This window comes from Mustela putorius, unplaced genomic scaffold (assembly GCF_011764305.1).
Source record: "Mustela putorius furo isolate JIRA1106 unplaced genomic scaffold, ASM1176430v1.1 tig00003942_pilon_pilon_pilon, whole genome shotgun sequence".
Taxonomy (NCBI): Eukaryota; Metazoa; Chordata; class Mammalia; order Carnivora; family Mustelidae; genus Mustela; species Mustela putorius.
This window is the reverse complement of record NW_025422087.1, coordinates 5,046,474-5,070,310: the sequence shown is the minus strand read 5'-3', so window position 1 is coordinate 5,070,310 and position 23,837 is coordinate 5,046,474. Positions and strand designations below refer to the sequence as shown.

Sequence of the window (23,837 nt, the reverse complement as noted above, 5' to 3'; positions counted from 1 at the left end):
AGTCCCTGTTGTGTTTTAAAAATTAGTTTTGTGTATTGCAACCACCTTAAAAAAAAAATAAAAAGAATAGACTAGAAAATTCAGAATGCTCTAGTGATAGTAAGGACACTTATTTTGAGAAAAAAAAAATACTGAGTTATATGAATATATATAAAAAACTAAATCATAATTATATTAGTATATAGTAGCTCATCTCAAGTGAATTTATTATATTGTGTCCTGGTCAAATGTTTGAAAATTGCTGCTGTATTCAAACCGCTTAACTTTATAGGTGTAAAAAAAAAAAAAAAGTAAGGACAGGAGAAATTACATATCTTGCCCAAGAGTCTCAGTATCTTTGGATTTTTAAATTTAGTGTTGCAAACTATGTGATGGGGCCACTAATAATAGCAGTAGCAGATGTTACTCGTTCTTGAGTACACTTAACCTGTACTAGCCCCATTTTGAAGTCATGTATGTATATTGGCTTATTTAATTTCTATAAATTCCTGTGGCCTCAACAGTATTTTCCCTGTTCTGCGTTTGAAGAAATTGAGGCACAGAGTCATACACAAGTAGGTGGGGGAACTAGGAGTTAAATTCTTTAACACCTGAGCTTTTAACCAGTATGCTATATAGTCTCTTATTTGAAAATGCATACTATCTTATTTTAATGCATCATGAATACCTGTTTCTTGTAAGAGTTCCAGTTCATTTTCTGGGAGTGATTAAATCTTTTCTCCCCTCTTCTTTTTTTTTTTTTTTAACTGTTGACAAGCTTCGGGTGGGTCCAAGCTTAAAAATAGTGTTTTTCAATAAGTAACAACCACTTCGTATAGTGATCTGTTGTTCAACTCTTACCGTTTTTCTCTCTCTGAGGTTTACAGAGTCATCAAAAAGCCAGTTTGTTACCTTATTTACTTAACACACCTTTATTATGTGCATACTTAGTGTTAGTCAGACTTGCTGGTACAGGGAACATAGACTTCAAAAAAATGTGATTCTAGCTTCATGTTGGTTATTTTCTTATTGATGAGTGGGAGTGAGATAAATCAATTGACTTTGCTGTATTTTTCAGTCTTATTTGAATGTACCTGAGAAAATTTGATGTATTACTATTTAAGCCTCTAGTCAGTATAGAAATACACATAGAAATAACAAATGTATTTTTTTATATTGAAAAAGGATGGTCTAAAAAAAAAAAATACTAGGTAGCAGAGGAAATGTTTCTGTGTTACCACCAAAAATAAATTTAATTCCTAAAACTCTGATTCTCAAGTATTTTTAAGACTATGACTTCATGGTTAATTAACTCTTAGCGAAATGAGCAGTGCTTCTATTACGGTCTCATGATTAAAGCTACATATGCTTTTAAATAGAATTCAGATTAAAGGATGGTAAATTATATTAATAGAATTGACTTAAAGTTATTAAACTTAAAGGACTTCATTTCATTGAATTGCATGTAACAAATGGCTCTTATTGAATACTTTGCTTCTCATCACTGAGTTAAGTCTAGGGATGTCTGATGTGAAGAGATGTTGTAAACTGGATTGAGAACTGTTGATAAGTGATTATACAAATGAACAGTGACTTCAGAAAAATTTTTCTTTTTCTTATGAAGAAATGGATACTGTCTTATGGGGTCTATTTAATGAATAATGATCATCTAATTAGCAGTGTATTGTTAAATGTTCAATAACTAGTTTTCTGAAAAAATGTGTATATACACATTCACACATTTATTGTAAATCTGACTGACATAAAGGATGTGTAGCACATAATTTACAAATAATTAAATATATAGTACTCTTTACTGTAAATTCTGTAGCGTGAATGGACTTTCACAGGATGCCTTTGCTGACTTTTGCTCAGCTCTTTTTATCTGTAGCCAACCTATGGTGGTTGCAGTTAACAAATGAATAAAAATGTAGTTCTGACAAGAATGTTGGTCGGTATTATTTTTTTTCTGTTAATGAGTAAGATGAAAGTAAAACAGTAGAAATACATGTTGGTAGTTCACTCATTCACTGATTATTTGGGCAACTTTGATGAAACAGTTAATAGTTTTCAAATAATGGAAAAATATTTCATTAATTTTTATGCTGTTTACAATGTAACAGCTGTAGAAATGGCATACTTTTAAGTTTCATTTGCATTATTAATGTTTTCCCCATTATTTTCTTAAGTCTAGGCCATTAGTAAAGTAATAAATCAAGCCCTGATTTGTACTATCAGCTGATTTCTGTGATACAAATATTTTTGTGACCCATTTCAAGCTATGAACGTCGTGATGTGGAGCTCAGAGTTCAGATGAGCTTGGATATCCCTGTGATTGTGGGCCAGTGTTTTTGTTTTTTGTTTTTAATTACTAATTAGTAATTCTGATGTTGGGTAGCTCACAACCTAACAAGAGCAATGATCCCTTTGTTAGAACTCATTGTTAGAAAATTATTTTGTTGATCTGAAATTTATATCTTTTGTTACTTTCAATTTGTCCTGGTTCTTTCTTTTGGACGAATATAGAGGAAATAGAGGTAAATAGGTCAGTTGGTCATGTGGCTCCATTAGATGTCTCTAGTGTCCCTGATCCTCCTCTATATGATGTGGTTTTTGAATTTTCATTGCCCTGGATATTCTTTTTGGGTGCAATTCATTTGTCACTTGAAATGCAAGACCCAGAGCTAGTAACTGACTGTCTTCTACTTAATCTGCCAATGTGAGAAGACATGCAGTAAAATGTAAAAACCATTATTTGCACTTTAGGCCAAATTGTGTCATTAATTGACTTTATATAATACGTTAGTCACTAATTTTAGCCTCATTTTTTTTCACATAGTATTATTAGCCAATACTAATGAAAGATCATTAATAAACCTTTCTTGATAAGGGTAATTTAGATGTTAGTAAAAAGATGCTAAAATATTTGCTTTAATGAGGAAAAAGGTCTGTTAGATTTTATGCTAAATATCAAATTCTTGCTATGTTGACCTTTGTCAATTAATGTGAAAATCTAAGCAAAGACTTTTTTCTAAGATCATTTCAGTGTTACTGTAGCTATCATTATTATTATTACTAGAAACTGTTCAGGTAATAATCTGGGTAAGGTTATCTTTATTGCTTGAAAACTAAGTCTCTTTTAGGTATTACAGTTAATCTAGCTCATTAACTGAAACCACAGTAACCTCTATTTGTTATCCCTATTCTAGTTTGAGTATTTGTTACAAAAGATAATGATCACCCATTTTATTGATTTCCCAATGTCACCAAATTACTTATTTTTAGTTTATCTAAATTTGTTTTTTAATAACCTCACCATTTTGACTTGGAAGAGTTCTTAGAATCTTTTTTGGAGTACTTAATTTATATTCAAATCTCAACTCTGTCTTTGATAAACTTTGGATTCTAGGGAAGTCATTTGACTGGCTTACCCCACATTTCCTCTTCTGTGTACTGAAAGGCTTGACCTTGAGTACTCTAACACAGGTTTTTCTTTCTCTGCTTCTGCTTCTATTCCATCCTTTTTCCACATGGTAGGTGGTAGAAGGGTTATTTAAAGATTTAAATCGGATCCTGTCATTCCCTATTTAACATATTTCAGATATTTTCCCAGTACATTTAGAATAAAATCCAGACTCCTCACTGTGGCCTATAGGGGCCAGGGTGAGCTGGCCTCTGCCTGTCTCTCCAGTCTGTTTTATTTGTTCAATTCTTAGCCACATGGACCACTCAGTTTTTTTCATAGCATTTGACAGTTTATGATTATGTGTGTTTTTGTTTTGTTTACATGTTACTTGTTTCCCCTGCTAGACTAGATGCTCAGTGAGGGCAGATAGTGTATTTTCATTCACTGATAAAACCTAACACAATGAAATGTATTAGACAGATGCTCACATAATTATTCTTAAATCCTCTGGTTCTTACTACTTTGAGGTAAGTGTACAGCTTTTTCTTTCTCTTGGCAGTGTTTATCATGTCTTCTCTACCACTTGGGAATTCATACTACAATGGATGTCTGCTTATATTTTTAAACAATTTTATAAGTCTCAAATTACAATGACTGTCCCATCATGGCATGTTAATAAGTCCCAGATATATCAGTTGCTGTTGCATTCTTTAGTTGATTTACTTCTAGAAGAGTTTTAAAAATGATTACAGGGAATTAACAGTGATTTGTTTGAATGTCACTTCGTAGCCTTGTCCTACCTGTGTTAGAAAGTGTGATTCTAGGCTGAGCTTATTTTAAATATTTATGTTTGTCATGTTAAATATGCCACAAATATACTCTCTTTATAGTGTCAATATTGGTATCTATCATCTGAAATATAAGAATCTTTATGAAAATTTAGCTTAATATTGTCACCGTGCTACCCAGATACAGTAAATTATTTGTTTTTTGGGTCAAGTCACCAAGAGTACTGTTTGGTCATTTACCTAGTGGCTTAATGAACTCAAGCATTTGCCCAAGGGGAGCCATTTAGTCCCCTGTCAGCACTTATGATCAAGCTTATGCTTAATCTCAGATGAAGTGTGGTAGGAGAGGTTCATTCTGTTCTCTCTTCAGATTTAAGCTTAGGAAATTCACACATTTTTTGACTACTTTCCCTTTCATTTTTGTATTAGACAGTAACTATGGGGCTGAAACTCTAGAAGGGTATTTGGCTCTGTCCCCTGAAATAGTTCCAGTGGTTGAACTATCTCTAGCAACTGAGAGCATTTCATTTAAAGCCCTTCAAAGCTGAATAAATCTTGGCAGAACCCCACAGAAACCAGAGCATGTAATTCTTTTTTAAAGCCACCATATTATTAAATAAAGAATTTGGGGTAAAGTATATTGCTTTAGTGGTCTTAATAATACTACTTAAAAAGGTCCTTTTACCATTATCATTATTGTGATTTTGTGATGTGGTCCAAGGACTTTACTGGGAGGAAATCCTGGGAGGTGCTAAGAGTAACAGGGAAAAAAGGCTTTGTAAGATGCAGATCAGAGTCCCAAGGCTTTCCTCATCTGTAGCCTCTTTCTTGGCTTTCATAATTTCATAGGATTCATAGTTTGTAAAGCTCTTAAGCTTTAAGCTGACTCAGGCATGAGGTGGTCTGATGTTGTGCAAAGGGCATTTGTTCGAGAAGTCAGAAAGAGCTGCATTAAAGTCTCTACTCTGACTGACATTTAATAATTTTAAACTTGATTAGGGTATTTTACCTGAGTTCCAGTTCCTTATTTGTAAAAAAAATAAGGATAATAATACTTACCTTGTTGTGAGTATTAAATGAGATAACATATTTGTGATTTATTGCCATGTAGTAGGTTCTCAGTAAGTTAATGTTGTTTCTTCCTCTCCGTTAATATTCTATATATTCTTTGGTGGCACTAGAAATTCCCCACATCCACAAACTTAGAAGTATCTAGCAAGGATCATTTTAGTTTTACTTGAAACTGTACCCCCAAGGATGTAAATGTAAAGAAGTGTGTAATAAAGTTCATCTGTTTCTGATGAAATAAACAGATATGGCATTTGGATAATCACAAAACAGTGTCTTAAAATAATGAAAAGTTACTTTGAAATTATTACATTTTAATATCTTGAAAGCTCAATGATGTTAATTAAAATTATCTTCTTATTAACTAGTACTTTTTTTATATCTGTCTCCAGGGAAGGAAGAATATGCAAGATGGTGCAAGTGATGGTGAAATTCCTAAATTTGATGGTGCTGGGTATGATAAGGATCTGGTGGAAGCTCTTGAGAGAGACATTGTATCCAGGAATCCTAGCATTCATTGGTAAGTCTTTTAAGTTCTTGAATTAAAGCAGCAGAGAAAACAAGTTATTGGTTGGCCTAATGTTAGTCTCTTCTTATTATCCATGACTGTGCCTTCATCCATAATAAATGCATGTGTAGAATTGACAGGACAGTTCTTCTTTCAAAAGCTAACCAAGTCATTTTACATGTTAACTTGATGTTGACATAACTGACAAAGATTGTTAATTCAATAACATGTCCTAATTAGGGACGCCTGGGTGGCTCAGTGGGTTAAGTGTCTGTCTTCAGCTCAGGTCATGTCCTGGGATCGAGTCCTACATCAGGGCTCCTTGCTCAGCAGGGAGCCTGCTTCTCCCATTTACCAGCCTTTGCCGGCTCTGACTGCTGCTCTCCCTACTTGTGCTCTCTCTCTCTCTCTCTGATGAATAAAATCTTAAAAACAAACAAGCATGTCCTAATTAATTAACTACAATATATTTTCACTGATCATTTTATGCAATATTAATTAAAATAGTGTTCTTAATATACTAATTTCATAAAAAATTATTCTAAAAAATTAGTATTGACCGTAAGTCAAGGTGTCCATGAATAAACATGAAACTTTGTTCTCTTGCAAAGGGATGACATAGCAGATCTGGAAGAAGCTAAGAAGTTGCTGAGGGAAGCTGTTGTTCTCCCTATGTGGATGCCTGACTTTTTCAAAGGGATTAGACGGCCATGGAAGGTGAGCATTTATTAAAATAAGATTGGTTTAAAGATGATGCTTGCATGATAATGAACGGCATCACTGTGGTTACTTTGTGTGTTTGTTAACCAAGTTGGTAAAGGTTGGAGGAGGTTTGTGTACCCTCTTAACACCTGGATTTGAATTTGTAGTTGAGGTGTGTTGCTTCTCAGAGGAACAGAGTGTTGAAACTACAGTCTTTAATTAAGTCACTGCCCTCAGGATTGCTGGGCTAGGGATTAGCTTTAAAAATTTTCTAGATGTCTGTTTCTGCAAATAAGTTAACAAGCAAATTAAATAGTAGATAGTCTTATAGAATAAGTATTTGATCAAATAAATACATTTCTGAAAGTTGGCACATTTCTCACTAATTAATTTTTTTGATCACTTTTGTTTAGGTTTGGTATTATTCTTAGACCTGCCCTCTACTTTAGGGTAAAAAGCCTGCTCAGGGCTATTCCTAAATCCATTGTTTTTATTTTAGCATATTAAAATCCCCTTCTAACAATGGCTGCCTGGAACTTTTTTGGTCTCAGTCACAGGCAAAGGCTTCCTTTAGTCTGCTCAGTAGAGTTAAGTAAAACCCATGATCTTACTCTGCCCTTCTGAATTAGCTAGGAAGGTTTGTTTCTCTTCTCAGTATCTCTTCCTCTTTTGACATGCCTAAAAGTAAAGAGGAGGAGAGATTTTATATTTACACAAATAGCTTGGAATACTCATGGCATTTTGATTGTCTTCAAGAACTTAAACACTTTTATAGACTGGTATAGATTTATCTAATTTTGGTAATATATTACCGTACATTTCCTCTGTATTATAACTTTAAAAACAATACTTAAAAGAGAGAAAAAAGTCTTAAAATAGCTTATTTATAGGAGTTTTAAGACAGCATTGTAGGTGTAACCCCCCTATCATGATGAGCCCTGTAAGTCTTTACCAGGAAGGTGATTTGCACATGTAAAAAATCATGTTGGCCGCAGTAGCCAAGCTACTTGCACAAGGCATTTGTTGTTTGATTATGAAAAATGGGTGGATTTGTGAGGGATGTTTAAAAGGTAAATGATAACTTATGACTGAATGTTTATAGAGAGAGGGTGCGAGTTGTAGGACTCTCAAATTCCAGTCTTGAATTGAAGGAGTATGCAATTACTTCTGACTCCAGCGACCCCAAACTGAGCCAAAACTTACACCTTGAAGGCCCTTTTCTGTGGGACTACCCTCCTTTCAGGTGCCACATGCAAACTTGGGCATCCCCAGGTCACCCTCACTCTGGCCAGCTGGCTATAAATTTGGGGGCCCCCTTAGGTTTCATAATTTTCTGGAACGACTTACAGAACTTAAGAAAGCATTGTACTTAGAATAACAGGTTTAACATAGCAACAGGAGGCAAATCAGAACTAGCCCCAGGAAGAAATGCAGAGGGTAAGATCTGCAAGGAGGCTGAAAGTGAAGCTTCTGTTTTCTGCCCATAGAATTAGGATGCTGTGGGTGTGTGACAGTACATAGAATAGTGCTAACAGGGAAGCTCACTCCAGCTCCAGTGTTCAGGGCTTTTATTGAGGTTTCACCACATAGGCATGACTGATTGAATCACTGCCCATGTGTCTCAGTCTCCAGTCTCCCTTCTTTCTCTAGGTCTAGTTGATCTTGTACAGCTCAAGGTCCCTCTAATCCCATGGTTGGTTTTTCTGGGAAGGCCAGCTACCATCTTGAATCATCTCATTAGCATAAACTATACAGGGGCCCACCATGAGTACCTCAGCATAAAATTCATGGTTCAAGTGAACAACAGAGCACTCCTGTCATTTTGAAAATTCCAAGGATTTATAATCTACCTCCCAGGAACTGGGGGAAAAGAACAGCCAAATTCTTTAATTTACAGTACTGTGAACTGTGAACTGATACTGGAAATCGAGAAGATGAGCAGGTTTAAATAGAAACAAAATATGTTTAGATAAATACTCAGCAATAATTGGAAGTAGAGTTCTGGAGCTTAGGATAGAATTTGAATTTAAATTAAAATAATAATATGGGTGTAGATGAGATTGTTCAAGGGGGTCCATAAAGGAAAAAGAGCAAGAAGCTTGGTTGCTTTGAGAATATAGAGGCAGGGAAGGAGGAAAACTGAAAGGCACTGGAAGAGAGTCCTAAGTAGGAGGAGTGTCAGGGAAGAACAGTCTTCTAGAACTAATAGAGGGTGAAGACTTTCAGGAAGAAGGGAATGAACCTCAGGTATCAGCACCATCAGAGGTCAGGGAGAAGGACAGAAGGTAAAAGTTGAAAACTGACCACTGGATTAGTAAATTAGGTCACTTTAGTGAATTAGTGGAGACAGAAGTCAGATTGTAGCTCATAAAGAAACAATAGTGAGCATGAACAATTTAAGAAGATTGGCTGAGGAGGGAAGAAGTAGATAGTAGCTAAAGGGTTTGTAAGGTCAAGCAAAGGATTTTTTTCTTTTTTAAACAGGACAGATTTAAGTATGTTTATATACTGAGGGAAGGAGCCAGTAGAGAAGTAGATACAGGAAATAGAGGAGATGTTGGAAATTAACTCTTACTGGAGGTGGCCACATGAAAGACATTACAGAAACGGAGAGGGCATTCAAAAGGGACATTAGAGAAATAATGAATTTTGCTATAGCTGTGCTTATACCATAGTTGTTTGTACAGTTTTCAAAATATCCATCTCATGCACAGCTACAAATTCCTTGGAAAGCAAAAAATTTTTTATATATATAAGTAGTGTTTCAAATCCTCTTTCTAGGTGTCAGAATTCTATACCTAGTGTTAACTTTAAGAATAAATCTGTTGGTTATTTTATCACCAAAAAATGGGTTTATTTAGGAATAGCAGAGAATTGCAATTTGGGACACAGGCTATGGCAGAACCACACGTAAGTTTGGAGAGCAAAGGAGAAGATTTTTATAGAGGAAAGGGGAAATTAGGAGGGATGTAATAAAAGAAAAAATCTATTGGAGTAAAGTCTGAGGTTACAGTATAGTGGTTTTTCATTGGCTGGGTTTTGACACTCTCCCATTGGGTTTTGACACTCTCTCATTGTTGCCACAGGGAGGAGAAAAACCTTTCTTCCTCATGCCTGGCTGGTAAAGTATCTAATGTAGTGTATGTAGACTTGTAAGGCTGGTCTCATCCAGTAGGGTTTGCAATTGACTAAGAGTTGTAGGACACAAGAGCTCCCCCTTCTGGCCTTGCAGCTCTATTTTAAAGGCGTTTTCCTTTAATTTTCACAATAGGAAAGGGTTTGGACAGTTTCTGAATTTGGAAACTTTATGTGTGCATAGTTTTCAAAATTTAAATCCCCAGGAGCTTATTAAATTAAATTAATAAATGGGACAGAATTCTTTTAAAGATCACCAACCAATATACAAAAGAAATGTAGTGTTAACTATGTATTTGAATTTCCATTGGAAGAAGAAAATACTGAGTATTGAATATCCAGTAGCCTTCAACACCAGAGGACTGGTGTTCTTGAATAACTTTTACTCCTTATTGATTTATTTTTACAGAAGAATTTTGTATGTTGCCAAAGGTAAGAGGTAACTAAGATTTAGTTTTTAGTTTGTGTTTAGTAGTTCTTTCATCAGTAACTATTTTATATGAACTGTTAATTGTCTAGCACATTAAGCTGATAAAATGCTAGCTGAATTGATTATGCTTGAATTGCCACTGGATTTTAGTTACCTTATTAACTAATAGGTGGATCTCTCCTTTTTTTTTTTTTTTTTTAAAGATTTTATTTATTTATTTTGTCAGAGAGAGAAAAAGCACGCATGTGAGCGCACAAGCAGGCAGGGGGGAGAGAGAAGCAGGCTCCCTGCTGAGCAAGGAGCCCTTTGTGGGACTCGATCCTAGGACCCTGGGGTCATGACCTGAGTGGAAGGCAGCAGTTTAACCAACTGAGCCACCCAGGTGTCCCGGATCTCTACTTTTTGATTAAAACTGTGTATTATGTGTTGTAGAAGGCAGGTTTTGTCCCTTAGGAGGTCAAGGAATATGTGGTAGAAAATATCTTATTTTCATTATGTTTAAACAGAGTAGTCACTGTTAAGCCATGCTCAAGACTACACATACTTACGTTCTTCCAACTTTAAGAAAATTGGGTAGGTTCTTTCTCAGTGTATCAGAAGATTTCTTATTGCCTGGCTCTTTTGTTAGCCCACTTCTAAGTGCCTCTGATTTGAGACATTTTGTGAAATCAGTCATTTTTTAAATCTATGAAATGATACTTATGTCAAATACACTGTGATTTTACTGTGACAGTTGAGTTAATCTTTTGATGGGAAAATTTTTATGTACATCAATAGCTGATGATACCTTATAAGAATGCTTTTTAATCTGCTAAAACATTTAATACATCTTTTGAAATTTCAGGGTGTACTGATGGTTGGACCCCCAGGCACCGGTAAGACTATGCTAGCTAAAGCTGTTGCCACTGAATGTGGCACAACATTCTTCAATGTTTCCTCTTCTACACTGACATCTAAATATAGAGGTGAATCTGAGAAGTTAGTCCGTCTGTTGTTTGAAATGGTGAGTGACGATATATTCAGATTTCAAAGAACTGATTGTGTAGGCAAATGATACCCCTTTTACATCCATTCGTCTAGGGAGTCTGTTTTTAAAGATTTTTATTTATTTATTTGACAGAGAGAGATCACAGGTAGGCAGAGAGGCAGGCAGAGGGTGGGTGGGGAGAGCAGGCTCCCTGCTGAGCAGGAAGCCCAATGCGGGGCATGATCCCAGGACCCTGAGCTGAAGGCAGAGACTTAACTCAGTGAGCCACCCAGGTGCCCCAGGGTGCCCTGTTTTTAAAAGGGCAAATGGAGATGTAGTTGAATAGTTCCATCTTGACACATGAGTAAGGTATGGAGTGGTGGGTTTTGTGGAGTAGTTGATGTGTTTTCAGTGTATCTTTCTCTTTGAGGTACGAGAAAGCCCTTTGGCATCCTATCCAGAAAGGGTAGAAGACACTTTAGAAATATGTGTGGTTTGATTTTTCTGGATTTCTTTTTCTTTCTTTTTTTTTTTTTTTTTTAAAGATTTTATTTATTTCTTTGACAGAGAGAGACACAGTGAGAGAGGAAACATACGCAGGGGGAGTGGGAGAAGGTAAAGCAGGCTTCCCATTGAGCAGGGAGCCTGGTGCAGAGCTTGATCCCAGGACCCTGGGATCATGACCTGAGCCTAAGGCAGAAGCTTAACAATCGAGCCACCCAGGCTTCCTGATATTTCTGGATTTCTAATGAGCTGGTTGAGCAGGGTGTATTTTAGTATTTAATTTAAAAATCAGAAGTTTATCTGTCATAAAAGTTTGTTCTTTTTTCGGAAGGGACTTGCAGTAGTTATTTAAGAATATATATTTGAAGATGGAGATTGATAATTTATCTTTAAGAAGATTTATATTATAGAGATTTTCAAACACAAAAGTTAGTACAAAAATAGTACTATGAATCCCCATGTATCTGTCCCCCACCTTCTCCAACCATCTAACTTTTATTCTTTGAAATTTCCATTTTCTGATATAAACGATTTAATCTTTGTCAGTAGTCAAACGGTGGCAATAAAGCAGTAAGAAATTTCTGCTCTTTTTTTAAAGCATTATTTTAGGAGGAGGAAATGGCATTAAAAATTCAGATTATTTGGGGCGCCTGGGTGGCTCAGTGGGTTAAGCCTCTGCCTTCAGCTCAGGTCATGATCTCAGGGTCCTGAGATCGGGTCCCGCATCGGGCTCTCTGCTTGGCAGGGAGCCTGCTTCCCTCTCTCTTTCTCTCTCTCTCTTTGCCTGCCTCTCCGTCTACTTGTAATCTCTCTCTGTCAAATAAATAAATAAAATTCTTAAAAAAAAAAAATTCAGATTATTTTATGAGTTCATTGAATTGTTGCTTTAAAATGTTTTTTACAAAGGCTAGATTTTATGCGCCGACCACGATCTTCATCGATGAGATAGATTCTATCTGTAGTCGAAGAGGAACCTCTGATGAACATGAGGCAAGTCGCAGAGTCAAGTCTGAACTACTCATTCAGATGGATGGTAATTGATATTTAATTACTGTCCCCAAACTGTTTCATTTCCTTTGTGAATTTTGGGTCAATTCATACTGTGGAAATTCTCAGTGAGTGGACTGGAAGGCAGCCTTAATGTATTTGTAATCATTTGTTCTCCACCTGTTTGTTCAGTTTGCTCATGCACTCAGATAGCATTTACTGCAAATGTGTTATGAATCACATGCCATTTCAGGTTCCGAGGTTACAAAGAAAAGGAATGTCATGGCCGGTAAGGATCTTACTAGGACTGCAGAGGTTTCAGAGATGTGGTCCAGGGCCCCAGGGGTCTTTACGGCCCTTTTAAAAGGTTTGTGAAGGCTAAACCATTTTCATGATAAAATCAAGACATTATTTGCCCTTTTTCACTCTCAGTGTCTCACGAGAATACAGTGGAGTGTTTCAGAGGCTGGAAGACATTTGGGTTGTCATAATAGATGGAAAGCAGCAGCAGATAGGAGAATCCAGCTGTTCTCTGTTGAGTCAGACATTAAGGAGATTTACAAATGTAAGAAGATGCCATTCTTCTTACTAAATTTGTTTTTTTGGTTTTGAAAACCGTTATTTTTCATAAAATGTTATTTATATTAAATTAACAAAGAATAGATTTGTTACTTTAAAATGGATTAATACATTTAAAAATTCTCAGTTTTAATTTCTAATGGTAAATATTGATAGATGAATTATCCACACACACAGAAGCTCTTTGGAGCTCAGTAATTTTTTTTTTAAGAGTACAAACAGATCCTGAAGCCAAAGAGTAGAACCACTGATCTAGTTGGGAAGCAGGCAACTTAACAATAATGCATTTTAAAATTGTGTGGTAGAACTAATCTAGGTGTGGTGAAAACACGGGAGGAGACGTACCACCCAGATTAAGGGAGTCATGGAAGGAAACAGCCGAGTTGGGCTTCGAAACTTTGGCAGACGTTATTCAGACAAAGAAATGGCAATGAAGGAAGAGAGTGGTGGGTCAGAATTGCTTTTAGAGGTTTATTACTCTGGTAGTTGTGTGGCAAATGTAAAATGTGTTAAAAAAAAAATTCAGAATGTGTTGTTTGGAAATAGCTATGGTTCTACAGCAACTGGGGATACTTACTGAATACTTACCATGTGTGTTGTATACATTCCCAGGCACTGTAGGCATGTGTGAAACAGAGTAATAGGAGTCCTTGCCCTCCATGAGTTTATCATGTTAGTTTATGCTAAAGTATGAGAGAAAAAAGTGACTATGTTATACTTTGGGGGAGGGATCTAGAGAAGAAACACATTAGATGTTTCAAAAATATCACTGACTATAAATTTAGCTGAATTTCATCCAGGGGTGTTTGTGACTGTTGATTAATTGGATAGCTTGATTTTTTGTGATAATGACTGAAACAGGAGTGTGGTAATAATTTGTTAAGGAAATACAATATTGAACTGAATTGCTTTAAATTCACTACCTCGTTAAGCCAGGCCACAACTAGAAACTCTTAGCAATAAAGTTTTTGAGTGTTTGTTGTTACTGCACATTTTCTGGAGTTCCCATTGTGTAACCTGAAACTTTTTATTCTAAAACTTTAATTCTGAAAAAGTAGACTCAAGGTATTTGTGTTTGATTTGGTATAAAAAGAAAAGATATTTTCAGTAGTGACTGATTATTATGTTCTTTCTCAGATTTTTGTTTATTTTTTCCAAGTCACTTAGAAGTATGAAGGGTAAAATTATTGCAGTATGTCCTGCCATATTATGATTGTATGCTAGTACATTAGCAAATGTGAACCTTCTTCTGTTCTTCCTTCTTGAGAAAATAAATTAGACTAACAACTAAAATAAAAATTTTTTGAGGGACTTCATGATTTGGAAAAGGAATAAAACCGCATGATCTCCCATGCCTTTTTTTTTTTTTTTTTTTCAGAGCAACTATACACTCATTTTCTTACAGGAAAAAAGAAGGTTTTTCTTACTGGATTAGACTCCCGTAATAGATTATATGAATTCCATTATCTCCTTGTTTATAGTCATCTGTTGATGTGTCTGGTTCTGCCACCATACAGAGGTCAGAAGGACTGCATTATTTTCATCATTGAGCATATGACAAAGCCTCTGGCAGATGTTTAAAAATGTTGAATGAGAGAATAAAGGACTGTAAAAAAAAAAATGCCTTCTTTCCACTTTATTGTGTATAGGAGTTGGAGGAGCTTTAGAGAATGATGATCCTTCCAAAATGGTTATGGTATTGGCTGCTACTAATTTCCCATGGGACATTGATGAAGCTCTGAGAAGGAGACTAGAAAAAAGGATATATATACCTCTCCCAACAGGTATGATGCCTTCCTTTTACTATATCTATATGTTGGTTTTTTTCTTTTACTTCCTGTTACCTTTTTCTGTTTCTGTAAGTTTTTAATCCTTTGGCATTCTTAAATCCTTTTAATTAAATTTAATTAAATTCTTTTAATCCTTTGGCATGCTTAAAGTTTATGGCATCACAAAACAATTTGTAGTAGATCAGAAGAGAGGCCACAGTAGTACTCCACTGAAGTTCCTTACATTTCAGAGCAGTTCTTCCATTCAGAGCAGTATTCATGTTAATAAGTTTGATAGGATGTCTAAAGTTTTACTTTTATATTTAAAGTCCTCATTAATTTTTTTTTTTTTTTTTTAATCAGAAAGTGAACACAAGCCTGGGGGGAAGTGGCAGGCTGAGGGAGAAGCAGGCTTCCTGCTGAGCAAGGAGCCGGATGTGAGACTTGATCCCAGGACCTTAGGATCATGACCTGATCTGAGGGCAGCCGCTTAACTGGCTAAACCACCCAGGGGTCCCATAAAGTCCTCATTGAATCTTAAGTGACTAAAAATATCTCTTGGGATTTTCTTAAAAATACACTGCTTTGAAAAATATAACTTCATCCTATCGATGATTTGAACTTTTCATAAGTGACTACTTTTCTTTTCATATTGAAGTAAAATATACATGGAATTGAATGGATAACCATTAAGTGTGTAATTTGGTGAGTTTTGACAAGTGAATATCCCTGTTTAATCAATACCTTACTCAAGATGTAAGATATTCTGACCCAAGGAAGTTTCTATGTGCCTCCTACCAGTTAATTCAAACCCTCAATAAGTATTACCTTTCCTGATTTTTATCACATAGATTAGTTTTACCTATTATTAAATTTCATATAAATGGGATCATAACATTTGTACTCTCGTGTGTCTGTTACTTTCACTCAACATAATGTTTTGAGACTCATCCATATGGTTACATGATTGGTAGTTTATTCTTGATAGGATTATGTTACAATTTATTTCTTTTTTGATGTACATTGGAATTATTTCTAGTTTGGGGCTATTATGAATGAAGCTATAAATATTCTTGTACAAATCTTTTTATGGATGAATGTTTTCTATTCTTTTGGGTAATATGGCTAAGAATAGAATGAGTGGGTCCTTGGGTACCCAAAGTGTTTTCCTAAATGGTTGTACCATTTTACACTTTCACCATAAACAAATGAGAATTCCAGTATTTTCATATCTTTGCCAACACTTGGTATAGTCAATACTACTAAGTCTGAAATACTATCTCATTATGTCTTTAAATTGCATTTCGCTGGTGACTGATGGCGTGGAGTGCCTTTTTGTGTACCTCTTGGTCATTGGTATATCTTTTGTGCAATGTCTTTTCAGGTCCTTTGCTCAGTTTTCAATTGGTTTATTTGTTGTTTTATTAATGCTGTATAATTCTTCATCAGGTACATGCATTGTGACTATTTTCCTCCAGTTTGGTTTGCCTTTCAATTTTCTTTATGAAGTCTATTGATAAGCAAAAGTTTTAATTTTGGTGATGTTCTCTTGTCAAGTTTTTCTTTTATGTATAGCACTTCTAGTGTCTTAGGAAATCTTTGCTTACCCCAAAGGGCAAAGGTTTTCTCCTGTTTTTCTTGTAGAAGCTATAGTTAAATCTATGATCCATATTGAAGTAATTTTGTGTATGTAGTATCAGAGATTGAACTTCATTTTTTTCCGTATATATATATACACACATACACGTATATATATAGAGAGAGAGAGGGAGAGTTGTTCGAGCACTACTTGTTAAAAGGAGTTTTCTTTTTCCATTGAGTTATTTTGGCACCTTTGTTGAAAATTATTTTGCTGTGTATGTGTGTGTTCTATTTCTCAGTTCTCTGTTCTGTTCCATTGATTTTAAAAAAGTATAGGGCTATCTAATCAGGTTATCTATTTTTTCTTCCTCTTTTTTTTTCCCCCCTCAAGATTTTTCATTTGTTTATTTGGCAGAGAGAGAGAGTGAGAGAGGGAACACAAGCAGGTGGAGTGGGTGGTGGGAGAGGGAGAAGCAGGCTTCCCACTGAGCAGGGACCTGATGCAGGGCTCAATCCCAGAACCCTGCGGTCATGACCTGAGCCTAAGGCAGATGCTTAACGACTGAGCCGCCCAAGGCACCCCTATTTTTTCTTTTCTTTTCTTTTTTTTTTTAAGATTTATTTATTTGATTTAGAGAGAGAGACAGACAGAGCAGGGGTAGGAGGGGCAGAGGGAGACAGAAACTCCAAGCGGACTCCCTGCTGAGTGCAGAGCCTGATGTGTAGTTCAGCTTCATGACCCTGAGATCAGGACCTGAGCCAAAACCAAGAGTTGGGTACTTAACCAACTGCACTGTCCAGGTGCCACTCTGTTTTTCCTTAAGTAAGCTTTGTCTTTCAAAGAATTTGTCCATTTCTTCTAAGTTTCAAATTGGGATTTGACCTAATAGAAACATACAAGCGGACTAAAGGGTTTATGTGAGGCTGTTGATTTCCTGTCTGGTTCTGGAGCCTGAAGTCCATAGTGAGGGCAATCAGGAAGAAAGATTAAGTGGTGGAAACAAGGACAAATTATTTAACCTGTGGGGATGAGCTGGAACCCCATGAAGATAGACTGGAACTCATATTGGGCTTCTGAGACTCCCAACTTTGAGGATTGAGGTGTCTGATTATAACAGCATTAAATATACACATGGCTAAGGAGTCAAAAAAGTTGAAGGAGGAAATCTGGCAGAACCTTCTCCATACTGGCAGTCTAAGCCAGAAGATAAGTGACAGTATGCTTGAGCTGCAAATGCACTTCATGTGCTGAACTTTCTGAGTTGATTCATTTCTGCTGTTCAAATTTCACCCATAATGACATGTGGTCCACACTGAACCTGAGCTATGCAATGTGAATGCTGGGAAGTGAAATTACAGCTTAAGTTGACATACTACAAATCTACATACTTTATTTTCTTCTTCTCTATAAAATCTACAGTAAAGCCTCTGTTTTCATTCCTAAAATTGGTCATTTGTATTTTAGCTCTATTATTCTTGATCATCTTCCTAGAGATTTGTCAATATTATTAATCTTTTCAAAAACCCAGTTTTTTGCTTTGTAATTTTTCTGTTGCCTATTTCTTTCTTTCTTTTTTTTTTTTAAGATTTTATTTATTATTTGACAGAGCAAGAAAGCACAAGCTGGGGTAGTAGTAGAAGGCAAGGGAGAAACAGGCTCTCCTCTGAGCAGGGAGCCCCATGTGGGGTTTAATCCCAGGACCCTGGGATCATGACCTGAGCTGAAGGCAGAGGCTTAAACATCTGAGCCTCTCAGGTGCCCCATCTGTTCCTATTTCATTGACATTTTTTTCTCTTATTTTTATTATTTTTCTGTTATACTTTGAGTATAATCTTTCCTTTTTCTGAAGTTAGAAGCTTATACTATTGATTTTAAAGCTTTCTTCTTCTTTTTTTAAATATAAACATCTAAAGCTGTAAATTTCTCTTTATGCACTGCTTTGGCTTTATCCCATAGATTTTGCTATAGCATATTTTCTTTACTATTCAATTAGAAATCTAATTTTCCTTTTTTAAATTTCTAACTTAATTCCATTCTAGTCAGGGACTACTCTGTAGAATGTCAGTTTTTAAATTTTATTGAATTTATTATTCAGCATATAGTCTTTTTGGTGCATGTTTATTCTGTACTTGTTGATTATAATATTCTATAGTTTTTGGTCAGATCAAGTTCGTGTGATAGTATTCAAATCTTTCAGATTTTTACTTATTTTTTTTTTCTGTTGTTTTTTTTTTAACCAATTACAGAGAGTGGGTTGTTAAACTCTTCAGGTATTATTGTGAATTTGTTTATTGTTTGCTTTAATTCTGTCAGTGTTTGCTTTATGCATTTTGAAGTTCATTAGGTACATAAAGTTACTGGTATATCTTCTTTGTCCTTGTACCATTATGAAATGTCTTTATCTCTGGTTAGATTCTTTGACTTGATGTTTACTTTTGATGTTACCATAGCCTCACCATCTTTCTTTTGCTTATCGTTTGCTTTATATATCTGCTTTCTTCCTTGAGTTTTCACCCTATCCTTAAATTTGCAGTGCAGTTCTTGTAGATAGCATATAATTGGGTCTGGCTATTTATCCGTTTATTTCTTCTTTTTAATTGGCATATTTAGTCCATTTAAATACAATGTAATCATTGATATGGGGGTGTTTAAATGTGCCATCTTGTTATTTTCCCTTTTGTTTCTCTGTACCTCTTTTCCTAATTTCTTTTGATAATTCACTATTTTTTAGTATCCACTTTAGTATCCACTTTAATTCCTTTAATGAATTTTTACCCATACCTTTTTTTTTTTAACAGTTGATCTAGGAATTAACAGTATGCATCTGTAACTTTTCACAGTTGACTTAAAGTGTACTATTTCATGTAAAATATAAGAACTGTTTGCCACCTCCCACCAAGCCTTTGTGCTATTTTGTCATGTGTTTTATACCTACATTCATATAGATCCCACAATATAATGAGATTTAAATTGTCAGTTTAAACTTCAACCAAGAGGGCACAAAAAAGTAGTGTTTTCTGTTTGCCTACATATTTAATACCCGCACCGCTCTGTTTTTCTATCTTAAGGTCCAGATTTCCATCTGGGTTCATCTCCCATTTTTCTAGAAGAATTCTTTTAATATTTCTTCTAGTTAAGAAATGCCAGCATCAAGTTCAGTTTTTGTTATATGAAGTGTCTTTCTTTTACCCTTTTTTCTGAAGGATATTTTTAATAAATCCAGGTTAGAAAAAGTTTTTTGTTTCGTTTTTTCTTTCATTACTTATAAAGATGTCACTTTGTCATCTGGCCTCCACTGGTTTCTGATGAGAGGTCCACTGTCATTCACACCATTGTATGTAATGTATCTCTTCCTTTCTAGCTACTGTTTTTTAAAATCAACTTCATTGAAAAATGATTTATCTATAGTAAGCTTTATCCACTTAAAATTTGCTGATTTTGACATACAAGCCATGAAACCATACCACAGTCAGAATGCAGGATATATCTTTCATCCTGAAATGATTTCTTGTGTCCCTTTGCAGCCCATTCTTCTTTGGGGCATTCTTTGTGACTGTTATAAATCTGCTGTCAACATTCATGTTCAATTCTTTGTGTGAACATATGTTTTCAGTTCTCCTGGATAAATACCTAGGAGTCAGATAACTGGGTCATGTAGTAGTATATGTTTATAGAAAGTAGGTTGGAATTTTTTTGAGTGGTTGTCCTCTCCAGGGTTTTTTTTGTTTCTTTGTTTTGTTTTTGTTTTAGGCAGGGAGGGGCAGAAGGAGAAAGAGAGAGAATCTTAAGCACACTCCACAGCCATCGCAGAGCCCAGTGAGGGGCTGAGATCATGACCTAAGCTGAAATCAAGAGTTGGATGGTTAATTGACTGAGCCACCCAGGCACCCCATCTCTGTGGTTGTTAAGATATTCTGTTTATCTTTTTGTCTTCAGCAGTTTTACTATGATGTACTCTGTAAAATTTTCCTTTTTCATTTATCCTGCACGTATGTTGGACTTTTGATATTGTTGCACAGGTCACTGGACTCTATTATATTTTTTTCAGTCTTTTTTCTAATTCTTCAGGTTGGATAATTTCTGTTCATTTATCTTCATGTTCATTGACACTTTCTTCTGCCATTTCTTAATCTACTTTTAATCTCAACCAATGTATTTTTCATTTCAAACATATTTTGCAAATCTAGCTATTTAATTTGGCTATTTAATATAGTTTCTGTTGCTTTGCTGGGATTCCCCAGCTCTTTATCCGTTTTGTCTATCTTTTCCTGTAATTCTTGGAGATTTTCCCTATCAAAAGTTGGAGCTTAGTTCCCCTCCCCCTGACACTGTACTGGACTTAGTGATTTGTTTCTAAGGAATAGAATATGGGAGAATGATGCTATAAGTGACTTCTAAGGCTAAATCATAAAAAGGATAGTTCCTGCCTGGCTCTCCCTCTCTTAGATTACATGCTTTTGAGGAAGCCAGCTGCCATACCATGAGGACAAATAGCCTATGGAGAAGCCCAGATGGGAAGAAACGAAAGTCTCCCACTAGCAGCCAATGGAACCAACTTACCTGTTACATGAGTTATATACTTTTGGAGGACTGTAGGCCTAACCTGTACATTGACTAAAATTTCATGACAGACCCTGCATTAGTCAGGGTTCTCCAGAGAAACAGAACTCATAGAGCATGTATATAGAGACAGATTTATTTTAATGGATTAGCTCATGAAATTACAGAGACTGGCAGGTCTAAAATCTGCAGGGTAGGCTGGCAGGCTGGAGACCCAGGGAGGCATTGGTGTCACAATGCAAGTCCAAGGGTCCTCTTTGGGCAGAATTCCCTCTTGTTCTGGGCAGACCTGGCTTTCGTTCTGCTTTGGCCTTCAGCTGATCAGATGAGGCCTCCCACATTATGGAGAGCTGTCTGCTTTACTGAGTCTATGGATTTAAATATTAATCTCATACAAAAACATCCCTATAGAAACATCTAGAATAATGTTTGACCAAATGTATGGGTACTGTGGCCCAGCCAAGTTCACATAAAATTAGCCATCATAGACCCTAAGTGAGAGCGTTCTAGCTAAGCTTCTCCCAAATTCCCGATGCACACAGTAACAATGAAGATGATAAATTATGTTAAGCCAGTAAGTTTTAGTGTAATAACTTATTCAGAAATAAATAATTGATATATGACTTTATAGTTTATTTCAGCTGATTCTTAAATCTGGAATATCAATTTCTATTGGCTGCTTTTTCATTTTCTTAATTATGGATCACATTTTTCTGTTTCTTGATGAGTCCAGTAGTTTTTATTATATGCTGCACATTGTAGGCAGTCTGGATTATGTTGTTTTCCTTTGAAAGGTATTGAATTTTGTTCTGGCAGGCACTCGTATTATTGGTAGAACTTAAGAAAAAGCTACTTTACAGTTATTTGCTGTCTGTTGGCTAATGCATGAAAACAGTTGCCTCTTTTGTTTTATGTGTTTACCGAAGAAAGTCTGGTACCAGTTTTTTTGTGATGGCCAGAAATGGAAGCCTCACCTGTGACTTTTTTTCTTTTTTTAAAGATGTTTCTTTATTTGACAGAGAGAGCACAAGCAGGGGGAGCAGCAGAGGGAGAGGGAGCAGGCTCCCCAGTGAGCAGGGAGCCCGATGCAGGTCTCGATCCCAGGGTCATGAGATCATGACCTGAGCCGAAGGCAGATACTCAACCAACTGAGCCCCCCAAAGACCCCAAAACTTAATTTTTAAAACATATTCCTTAGTCACTTTCATGACTATATCTCAAGGCTCTGTGATAAAATTAATTGGTAGATTTCTAGCTCATAGGTTGTCTTGTATTGTCTTTCCATTAATTCTCAAAATCTCATTACTTGAAAAATGTTATTTTTCTTAAAACAGTGCTGAAATTTTGATTGGCCTTACAATATTAATAAACTTATTTAAAGCAGTAATGAAAGTGATTCAGTTTAGAAGCTTTAAGCTATCCTGGAATATTCTAACCCCCAGAAGCAGCTCCTTATTGCCTGGCTTGCTTTCATATTAGCCACATGAAGGTTTGAAATTTGAGTAGTTTGTTACCACTTCTGATTTAATGTTTCTTTCCTTTCTCTTTTTTCCCCTCCTTTTTTTCTTCCTTGTTTTCTAAACCAAATATCTGTATTCTGTCTGGTATATATCTATGAAATCGGTTTTAATTTTACTACTGTGTACAATGATTATAAATAAGAAATTAATACTAATGGGGGAAAATAAAAGTTTTACTACTTGAACTTACATCATTTAAACTTTGGTATTGTGAACTTTAATTCACCATAACAGGGAGGGAAAAAAGTAACTGGAAAAATAGTCGATGATAGCAATTTTATAAACTGCTGAGGAGAGCTTAGGTATTGGGGGGAAAGACATGCTTTGTGATACAAAGGTAGGAATTTAGCTTTCTTTGAAATATTGGAGAAGAAAACAGATTTGGCTGACTGAAGGGCTTTCTTCTAAACTTGTTTTCCCTTATGAAAACGTTATGTCCATTATAGATAATCACTTTTGGGTGCTTCTCTTTGCTCATTATTAGTCTGAAGGTGTGTACCTTGTGACCATGGGACTTGAGAAATTGCTTTCTCCTAATGTGTATCCAAACAGGTTTCATAATTAGAACTCCACTCTGTCTAGCTTTTTCTTTCATCTGTATTAGTTCAATAGGTATTTATCTAGCTCTCTACTGTTAGGCACTTATTAGGCACTGTGGGAATATAAGCGATGTACAAGCCTTGTCCTTAGAGAGCTCCGGGTGCAGTTAGTTGGAAGGTAGGCATACACTTAACCTAACTGTAGGGAAACAGTGTCATGTGATCTTAGTGTTCTCCATGGTACTTTTTCTTTTCAAGTTTTTTTTTTTTTTTAAAGGATTTTATTTATTTATTTGACAGACAGAGATTACAAATAGGCAGAGAGGCAGGCAGAGAGAGAGGAGGAAGCAGGCTCCCTGCTCAGCAGAGAGCCCGATGTGGGGATCGATCCCAGGACCCTGGGATCATGACCTGAGCCGAAGGCAGAGGCTTTAACCCACTGAGCCACCCAGGCACCCTTCTTTTCAAGTTTTTTAATTCAAAATTCCAGTTAGTTTATTCTAGTACAGCATAAATTCCAGTGCAATGTAATACTACTTTCAGGTGTACAACATAGTGATTCAACACTTACATACAACAGCCAATGCTCATTACAACAAGTACACTCCTTAATCCCTATCACCTGTTTAACACCCCCCCACACCTGCCCTAGTCCATGGTATTTTGCAGTGGAGAATGAGGAATAATAAATTCTGGCCAAAGTGCTTTTAAGTTAGATTTTCACCAATTTTCAGAGAAAAACAGAAACAAAGGTGTGGTTACTTGAAAATGAATAGACAGCTCACAAGAGCTGGTGCATTTGGTAAGACAGAGG

At 35.8% G+C, this 23,837-nt stretch overlaps 1 protein-coding gene across 5 annotated transcripts in view; it reads left to right on the top strand.

Moving 5' to 3' along the window:
• Positions 1–23,837, top strand: part of KATNAL1 (katanin catalytic subunit A1 like 1) — an 88,280-nt gene that overhangs the window by 47,232 nt on the left and 17,211 nt on the right. For all 5 annotated transcript variants that reach the window (XM_045069565.1, XM_004774809.3, XM_004774811.3 and 2 more), the window contains exons 5-9: positions 5,634–5,761; positions 6,361–6,466; positions 10,861–11,019; positions 12,394–12,520; positions 14,703–14,837. In XM_045069565.1, the coding sequence (XP_044925500.1) occupies positions 5,634–5,761; positions 6,361–6,466; positions 10,861–11,019; positions 12,394–12,520; positions 14,703–14,837 (655 nt within the window). The remainder of the gene's footprint in view (positions 1–5,633; positions 5,762–6,360; positions 6,467–10,860; positions 11,020–12,393; positions 12,521–14,702; positions 14,838–23,837) is intronic.